The 9,979-nt window shown below is 36.0% G+C and overlaps 1 protein-coding gene across 1 annotated transcript; it reads right to left on the bottom strand.

The window, feature by feature from the left end:
- Window positions 1-3,994: 3,994 nt before the first annotated feature.
- LOC124161290 (CDGSH iron-sulfur domain-containing protein 2 homolog) lies at window positions 3,995-7,717 on the bottom strand. The gene is made up of 4 exons (XM_046537591.1): window positions 7,585-7,717; window positions 7,212-7,315; window positions 7,018-7,134; window positions 3,995-4,512 (listed from the first exon to the last, which is right to left on the bottom strand). Exons 1-4 carry the CDS (start codon window positions 7,679-7,681, stop codon window positions 4,429-4,431), a joined length of 402 nt encoding a protein of 133 aa, XP_046393547.1. The 5' UTR covers window positions 7,682-7,717; the 3' UTR covers window positions 3,995-4,428.
- Window positions 7,718-9,979: the final 2,262 nt, after the last annotated feature.

A 9,979-nucleotide genomic window follows, 5' to 3' on the forward strand; every position in this document is an offset into this window, starting at 1 on the left:
CCCACCAGTGTGGCTCTAGGGGTCATAGGAATGCACAAGCCTCTCCATCATGACAAGGTTTTAGCCCAAGGGAAAGGAATTACATAACTCTTAATGGGTAGAAAATTTTATATTTGAAAGTCTCACTACATTTAAGTATTTAGGAGCAGATATTGACCATAAAAACCTAGAGGAGACAGAAATAAAAGGTAGAACATTAAATGCCAACAGATTCCACTCAGCTTAACCCTTTCGCTGCTACAAGCGGGAATACCCGCAAAAAACATTATGGTTATTGCCTGCGACATGCGGGGATATTCCACGACTTTCAAAAAACTTTTCCTTTCAACACGACATGCGGGTAAATATCTACGTTTTCGAAAAACCCTCCCTTCGGTCGTAGGTGCTGTCATCTGCTCGAAATTCTAGCGGAACTACGTCCATTCGTGCGGCGACATTCAGCGGCGTCAAATGAATGATTCAATTCATTTTTTTCTGGATAATAGGCAAAATAATGGAACTGATGAAAAATCTATTGAAGCAGCAAAAGGGCTAAGAAGGGCTTCTAAAAAGCAAGATATTATCTAGAAAAACAAAATAATGGATCTGGAAGACCATCATAAACCATCAGTGTTCTTGTATATATCACATATATGGGAAATGCCAAAACAGATTTAATGACAGCTCATGGTTTTCGAAAGTATAATTTTAAGGTACATTTATGGCACAATAAACGAAGGCAGAATGTTAGGAATATGAACCAATATGCTACATGAAGACCTAGACATAATAAAACAAATTAAAAGCAGAATATGTAGGTGGGCTGGTGTTGTGTGAAGAAGAGAAAATGGTAGGATTAAAGTGGTGTCAGACGACCTGTCACGAGCAAAGCGACCTTGGCTAAACTGGAAAGATAAGATCAGAAGAAGACTAGTACTATGGGAACAGAAGTCAATTTAATGCAAAATCAAACAAGATGGCAGGATTCGCAAGGCCAAAAAGCTGAGGTTAGATTGGCTTAATAGGGGAGGTGAAATGCTAATGGGCAGATAAGTGAGATAGGAATGAGGTGTGACGAAGGAAAAGGGAAAACAGAAGACAAAAAAAGGTATTGGCATGGTGACTTACAGGAAATTGGATGCTGTCATCATTAGAAAACCCTTCCTTCCTCAATCCCCACCCCTTCAATCCTATTATTGTGGTATATTGACAATTCAGTCAGGTTTAGTCCAAATGCACACTCCTCAAATCCCCAAAGAGCTGCCTTTTTTATTTAAGGCTGAAAAATTAGAAATATCAAGGTCTATTAGATAAAGATAAAATTTTTTGGATCTATGTCACAATCGAGGTCAAGAACTTCAATAATGGAAGAACAATTAAATGTAAGCTTGAAAACCACCAGAATAAAAAAAAAATATTTAATGGTACAACCCAAAAAAAAATACATAAGGAATTAGAAGTGGTTTAGTAAAGTGAAAGTTAAATTATTTCCATGTAAATATTATTGTTGTTAACATTGAAAAAGATACTATCAAAAACTGAATGAATTGATCCACGATTATTTGAAATATTTAAAAATAATTGGGAAGATCAAGGTGATCTAACAATTAAAGCTTTCCTAGCTGACTGACGTGTCCTTGATACAAGTTCTGGGCAAAGCCTTTGGGCAGACCAAAAAATACTTTTTTTCCAATCCACAGATATTTCATCAAGTATTTAATATGTGAATTCCTACCATAGCTAAGCATTGAACACATATTTACAAATGTATTTTTATATAAGAATTATGTAATTTGAAAAATCATAATTCTTACTTTGACCCCTGGGTAAAGATAATTAAATTTGTATGCATTTACAGCATTTTATTTCTAATAAAATAAACAGAAGGCATAATGAGCAAATACAGTTCAAAATTCGGAAGCAAAAAATTGGCACACCAATAAGAAAATGTCTAGGCATAGCAATTTTTTCTTCCTTTTGTAACAAAGAACCAGAGATGCTAAAATAATTGACCTTCACTGGCTTAGGTCATGAACTAAATGTTATCTTGGTCAAATTCATGATGTGTATTCTAATATCAGTAAAGCAGGTTTTGCATTTTATGAATTTCTGAACACGATTGAGGAAATAAGGGCACAGGGCCGTTTTGCAGAAGCACGAAAGAAGGAGGGTCACATCGATTACAGCTAGGAAGATGTTACATAATAAGTCTTTCAACACATCAATATATAATCAAATATGTTAAGTGGCCATTACTCTTAACTTTCGCATGAACTTCGGACATTCTTAAAATAGGGAACTTTTGAATAATTATAGGCATGCCTTCTTAAACCAATGCCATCATTGAAAGAATGACTAGAGTAACTGCACTTGCAATGATTACAGGTGGTAAAGCCTAAATGGATAATCAAATAAGACAGAAAATCCATTTATACTCATTTTCCCTAGTTTTTTTACCTTAATCACCATGTCATGGTTGCTTAATGTCTTATGCACCTACTATTGAATTAATTGTTAAATAAGTATTTGCAAGATTTCAAAAATTTATAGCACTAAAAATCTTGACCCGAGGGAAACATGTGGCAAAAACATTTTGATGCCAAATTTGGAATTTTTTGGGCTAGATGCAGACACATTCAGCAAGAGTGAACACGAACATACCTATTCACATGAATTGGAAGAAGTTAGTTAGAAAAGGAGATTGGGATGCATGGTGAGAGAAACAACAGATTTACCTAGATATTCGGTAGAATGAAAATTGCAAAGATGATAAATCACTAAAATAAACCAAAATTTGAACTTAAATCTCCCACCCAACCAGGTTCCATCAAAGTGCTTTAATCTACCAGGTCATATTATTTCTCAATGGAGGTTTTTTTGCATCATGCCTGTAAGACAAACCACCAGGCTCAAATTTGAATGAACCACGAACAAACCCCAGTCAAGACAAATCTTTTTTGAACTTCACATGCACTACTAGTTGACTACATTAAGGTAAACTGTTGAATATTGCACAGTAATTTTGTTTACCAGACTATCATGGGCATAGCTTTGGTGGTCCTGACCCTACCTCACAAGAAGGCTCATGCCCTTTAAAAAAAATTCAATAAAATAGAAAAATGTTATCCAAAATTAGGTTTAATATAAGTTATGAGGTTAAATTTAACAATTCCTGGGGATATACACCCCCCTCGAAGTAGGGCTAACTCTCAGATACCACCCAATTCCCTGGCTACAACCATTTGGATTCCAGCAGATGTATGGTATATCAACCATTAAATAATTAGCACTGTACTGCATTTCCTGAATTTGTATGTAAAACTTACCACAAATTGGACACTTGATTTTTAAGAAACTGCTTATTAAATTTCAGCAGATGTGTCACAATTCCCTGGACAAAATACGATTTGTTGAAAAAATAACTTGTGTAGATTATAGTCCTCACTGTAACATAACGTAAACAAACCACCATGTTGTTTGTAAATAATTTAAAACTAACAATGGTAGTGAGGGACGGGGAGATTGTTGTGAACGGAAAAAGGGGAGTCGTGTATGGAGAGAAGGAAGAGATAAACGTGATAGAAAGGATCGGGAGAAAAATTAAAGAGTGGTGTATTGTGTGACCGGAGGAAGAAATACGGCAGAACCCAGGATCGGCAGGAGGAATTAAAGGACGAGGAGAAGAAGGAGGCGTCTACGAGAGAGAGAGAGACCGGAGGAAAGGGATACGAAGAGCTCAAGACCCCCACACTGGTGCAGTTCATGGCGGTGGTTCAGTGAGTGGTAGTACGGATAATATAAATGGGATTGTGATAGTCATGGTGGCTTTTTGATGTTGTTTTTTGCTCCCAAGTTTCAAATTATAGAGCTTGTTTCTGAATTGTACTGAAATCATTTGTTAAGTTAGTAGTGGATATTTAAAAACGTTACATCACCAATAGGCTAAAAAAAAAATAAAACAAAAAGCAAATCTAGAGATTGAGGTTAATACTAGCGCAAAAATAAATAAAACCAATTTTTAGTAACCATAATATCCATTTCTTTAAACAATACAAGCATCACCAGAGAGTCACAATATTTTACATATTGTATTCAAATGATAGGGTAGAGGCAGTGGCAACCAATGAGTTAAAACTACATATTGGATTTTGCTCTAACAAGAATCCTGAAAAAGCCACTTTGATTCTTAAAGAAGAACTACACACCCTATAGAAACAACTTCCCAACCAGCTTTATTACACTTGAAATACAGACAATCTCTTGGGATGACATGTCTAATCAAAAATATGTATCAAATATAAAAAGAAATATGTGATAAGGGCATCAACCCTTTCAAATCTGTGTCATAGTTCCAAGGCAAGATTCAGCTGGCTATTGTCTAATAATTCAACTGATGAGGATAGCTATCTCCAGGACAGTCTCTCCCCAATAATCTATATAACTCAATTTTTACTTGTGTTTAACAACAACTGGTCCTACATTGTCACCAGTTCCTTTATTGTGAGCACCATGGGACCCATCACAGTAGGGAAACTGAAAAAAGAAAAGTATTGGCATCAAAACATAAAAATCAGTGAAATTAATATCCACATGAAAAATCAAGTGAACTCCTACAGCACTAAATAGGATGACTAGCTCTATGACAAATGAAAGCCAACAATTAGAAAAAGTAAACTTAAAATTTTTGACAATACGAGAAATTTATTCAACTCTACATATTCTCCCAAAATAATAAAAACTAAAATAGTATTTTACATACAATTTTAAACTGAAATAAATAATGATTAATTGAAAAATATAAAATGTATTACCGCAAGCGACAAAAAATGGAACTGAAATTTTTCAAAACACATTGAAGATGAACTTGCTCAAATAACATATTGACTAACAATAAAATACATTAAAGGCCTGTTTACATGATAAATTAACACGTACGAGTTAATGTCTGCTTGCGTGAATGATTTTTATGGAACGGGACATGTACAAATGCATGAACTAAATTATAACAGGTTCTATTTTCGGTGCATGCATTCACACAAGTTGGGTGGTTACACAGTACATTTTGGCATTCATTCTCGCATTCATACATTTAGACATTAACCCGTACGTGTTAATGTACCATGTAAACAGGCCTTAATTGTACTGAGGGCATACTCTGAAAAATATTTTGATCAACACAAAATCTTTCAGAAAACAATAAAAACTTTATGAAGCATAAATGCTGAAATAATGCCACAAAAATCATATCATAAAGGGATATTTAATGTAAATTGAATTTATGCGACTGTCCATAAATTGCAAATAAAGTTGTCCATAAAATATTTCAAGAGCTGTTATTAAATTTACTTTCCCCAAAATTGATTGCCGAATTTCACAGTAAGTACTTAGCTTTCTTCTGGGTTGTTTCAGATTTAACTAGCAAACAAAATTCCTAAACACACCCACTTTAAAATTCCATTCACTTCCAAATTTAATAGGATAATTATGAAACATTTACACTCGTATGCAATGAAGAATTAAAAGCTCCATTAAATCTGAGCAGTTACCAGGCAACATTTCTCTTACACATTTCACAATTAACTTGTTCTTCTTCACATGAGGAAAAGTGAGAAAAATCAGAGATAGATATTTGAGAGACAGAGGCATAACAATCATTTGATGTAAGTACTTAGGAGCCCCCTGGGTACCATACTTCCATGAACCAAGGATAATTCAAATTTGATGACTATTGGCAAAAATCTTGTCTGTCTTCGCCAACTTGGAACAGGGGAATCAATATCTATTGAATATGAACATGAACTTCAGGTAGAGGCAAGCTATGAACCTGGATTTTGAACAGGATGGTTAGACACACCAATTTGGACTCAATTCATTGTCTCCCATTAAATAAATAAAACAAAAAATTAAATAAAAAGCCTCCTTTAAATTTGAAAGTAAGATATTCTTGCCATGACCAGGCAGAGACTTCCTCCCTGGATATGACTCATATATGGGGCCTACAATTCACATAACAGCAAATATACTACACACGAAGATACCAAACTGTTAGCATCCATTTTTCCTGTGAACTGCTTCGGATTGCAAGACTTTGAAATTAATCAAGAGAACTTCACAATCACTTATTAGAAGATATAATGTCATACCAAGGGAACCGAGTAAGACGTTATAAGATGTGAAAAAGGAGGAGGGCATATTGCAAGAACATGCACTTCAGGCAGCCATTTCCCAAATACCAATAAAATTGTGCCCACACAGCTTCAACTGCACTCTAACAACCCCAACTTTGAAGCAAATTCACTACGATACTTTTTGTCTGTTTCACGGAAGAAATCTTATTGCAGATGGATAAAATGAGCTTATTCCACCTGGCGAGGCAGTGATGTTGGCTCTAGGCCAATAAGTTCCCATTTTGAGCCCCGTATGAGCCTTGGATAAACTTCAGCTTGGTAAGTGCCAAAGGCTAACGTAATTCCAGAATGAAGGAAAAACAAAACATGAAATATTTTTATTATGTTAATCCGAGCCATCTCAAACTATTCATACACCCAATTAATGTATATCAATTGGCTATCATTATTTGTCCAACATCGTTAACAAGCACTCCAGAAAAAAAATTTTATATTAAAATAAAGCGTTCAACTTAAGAGAACTCAGTATAGAGCTTCGTAAACCTAAATTACGATTGTTGATGAATGCTGACGCGCACATAATAATATACTTTATCCAGTATTACCTACAAATATGAAATAATGATTGTTCTCGTGTATATCGAAGAGGTGAATTATATATTTTGAAACTGAATATCTGCCAACAAAGGCCGTTCAGGGACTCTTTTCTCTGAATGCTCACTTATTTCTGGGATGTCAAAAAAGGTATTTTTGCCAAAGTAACATGGTATGGGCATGAGGTGGAGTGGATTTGTCATGTTCAATTGCAGAATGGAACTTCAATTATTTAGTCTCTAAACCTAAATAAATACACAATATCATCTCGCAATTCTACTATCCATTACAATAAATGATCGGGTATGGGACATACCTTTTTACTCCTCCAGCAACGGCAAAATGCAGCTTTATCTTGGATATCTTCGATATCAAATGTGTCAACCACTTTCCCTTCGCCTTTTCTAATGCTTGGATTGATTGGGATATTTTTCTGTGGAAAAAAAATTCTATGAGAATATCGTACGATAAAAACCACTAACAAAATGTAAGATGAGGTGGCAAGCCTACCTTTACAACCCACTGCTTTGCAACTGGGCAAAATGCTACATAGGTAACATATGTAACACCCGCAACTGCGGCACCGAAGGGGATCAACGATAACCAATCCCGAACTAGAGGTTAAGGAAAAAAATCAAAACGTGGACACTTTAACTTAGGATTTAATCCAACGAAGGGCATGAAATGCATATAGAATGCATGCACTCTTCCAATAAGCCACGAATGGCAAATACGAAACTCAACAACAATTTTAGGCCAACATTCACGGCATGGTGAATGACTAAACATTATGCATCCTTGTTTAAATTTCACAATATGTTTCAAAATTAATATTAGTTAATATATAACACCATTTCTGGAAATAACTAAAGCTAACGTTTACCTCCAAGTTTAAACCATCCTAAAAACGAATTCGGAATGGGTAATCCAGACAAATAATTCGGGAGGGATACCTTCACGACATGAGATATGGGCTCCATGTTTCTTTAATACTATCAACTCAAACGACGCACTCGATAGAAAATATAAATGGTTAAATAATTTAAAACGATTTAGATATATAAATAAAATATAAATATGATTTTTTACCCTTTATTTTAGTCGTAACACGTCGAAAAAGTAAATGATCTTTAAACTGACTACTAGAATAGGTGACTACGTAGCTCAGTTGCTAGTCAGCTCAACATGGCTGAGGAGGTGAAGTTAGTGGAGTTACGGAGAAGTGATTCTTGTGGTTTAGGATTTTCAATCCTTGGAGGAGCTGGTTCTGAATTGCCGCCGATCATTTACGACATCATAGAGAATTCGCCCGCGGCTGAGTGTGGCGAGGTGAGTGGGTTTGTAATAACAATATGTAACGGCGATCCGCCAAGGTGCAAGTCCCTCCTACGGGTGACGTTAGGTGTTACTACTCAGCCGGGGTGGCTGCTGTTATGTTGTGGTTTCACTTTTATTTAAGCTTTTCTGCTAGTATGGTAATAAAGGTTTCGTTGTGCATTCTGTGAAAGAGAGGAGCGTATTGATTTTACCGGAGGTATTATGTGGCTATGTTTTTGTGTGCGGTTTTTCGAGTTGTCCGTTAGCTGGTTGAACTGCATTGTTTTCATCCTGCACTATTTAGTTGCACCTGGGTTCATTCCGTGGTGCCAATTTCCTGGATATGCGTTAAAGATGCATTTTCATATCTGTTTCCACTGCTTCTGCATCCTCAGGGCAGCGGTGCTATGGTCAGATGTCATAATGCGTTTTTCGATGCATGAATGTGTGCTCTTTTCGCCGTATGTGTTCTTTCGATTACCATTTATCAAGTGTACCGAGAATATTTATTATAGTAAGCGTTTGCTGTGTTTAAGTCACAAAAAGGACGTTGGGGTGAATGGAATTTAAACTACGAATGTGCAGGCAAAATGTCAGGAGCCCATCAAAACCACCCATGGTTACACCCTCGATATCAATGTAGGCTGGCTTTATTTAATTTATTCAACATTTACCTTTGAGCACTCTCTTTCGGCATTAGATTAATGCTGTCTCCTCGCGTGATTCTGTCTGATAGCATATTTTCAGGCGGGGTCACGATATTTATCTCCGAGAAATTCAAATGAGACTTCTCAACTTAAGCTTATGATTCGTCTTCATATTTCGCTTTCCTGATTTTTAGCCCCAGTGTGTCCAAAGTTTTGCATCATCAGTTTTGTATCCCACTGCTCTCTGAATCTGACCTACCTCCTTGTTAGTTATTGGAAATTAAATAAGGATTTCAAGGAAACACGGATTTTTTTTCGCGTGAAGTATTCGCGCTCTGCTATGACCTTTGATTTGGAATTTGAAAAGCATTCTTCGGTGCGTTTCCATTATTTGCTGCATTTTGTCATTTTTGCATTTCTGTCTCTAATATCGCTTTCGATGGTTTAACTTATAACTAGTTTTTCAATTTCTCGTGACTGCAAGCTGAACCGTCCATCCAGGCACCAGTGAAAACGTTGACCTCTATTGAAAGAAAGGGTTACTTCTCATGGAGCGCATGTTTTTTTGCAGAAAATGTTACGGGGTTGGTAGAAGTCGCTATTTCTGGTGAGGAGGATTACAATTTAATTGTTTTAACTTGAATTTCATCTAGCTGCCTTGACGTGTATCTCCTGGACCACTGTGTTTGTTGAGGTGAAATCCCATCGGAAGAGCCAAAATCACTGTTCTTCTTGTAAATCCTTTTGTATTTTTTAATTTCGTATTGACTCGGTGAGATGTGTTTCATGGGTGCTATGGCGAAGTTAGCTAGGCTGCTGAGCCATTGACAGTTGCCAATTTTGCCCAAATCCTAGGATAATCATTTTCCCAAAAATAGTTTTATGTGGGTAATAATGACAGCTTATTTCCGGCTAGAAATGCATAATTTGTTGTATTATTTCAACTGTCGTGAAAGGGGGCAGTTTTTGTGTAGAATTCTTTGATTATCCTTAAAAACAACTTCGGTATTAACGTACGATCGTGGTGTGCCGAAATTCTCAAAGTTTTTATTTTATTTATAAAATTTTATCATGAGTTTCTGACTATTTTGCGATCACAATTAGTATTTTCTGCCTGATTCCCCCGATACTTTAAGTTTCCATTTAGTTGGAGAAAAACAGGCCTCCTCCAATAATTTTATTGCGAGAGGAAAAGTTAGATCATCTGTGAAGGAATGTGTTGATGAAAAAAACAAGGGCGAATAGGCTGAATACTAGGACTGGTTAAGGATTTTTACGTTTTTGCATCATTGCAAATTGCGATCGTGGTTCTGA

Source organism: Ischnura elegans, chromosome 6 (assembly GCF_921293095.1).
Source record: "Ischnura elegans chromosome 6, ioIscEleg1.1, whole genome shotgun sequence".
In the NCBI taxonomy this organism is placed as follows: Eukaryota; Metazoa; Arthropoda; class Insecta; order Odonata; family Coenagrionidae; genus Ischnura; species Ischnura elegans.

Excerpts from the sequence above, each read along its gene's own strand:
- LOC124161290 (XM_046537591.1), bottom strand. The coding sequence starts at position 7,681 with ATGGAGCCCATATCTCATGTCGTGAAGGTATCCCTCCCGAATTATTTG. Across the intron at positions 7,135-7,211 it reads CAAAGCAGTGGGTTGTAAAG|AAAAATATCCCAATCAATCC; the intron begins GTAGGCTTGCCA and ends TTTTTTCCACAG. Across the intron at positions 4,513-7,017 it reads GTTGCTGGAGGAGTAAAAAG|TTTCCCTACTGTGATGGGTC; the intron begins GTATGTCCCATA and ends TTCTTTTTTCAG.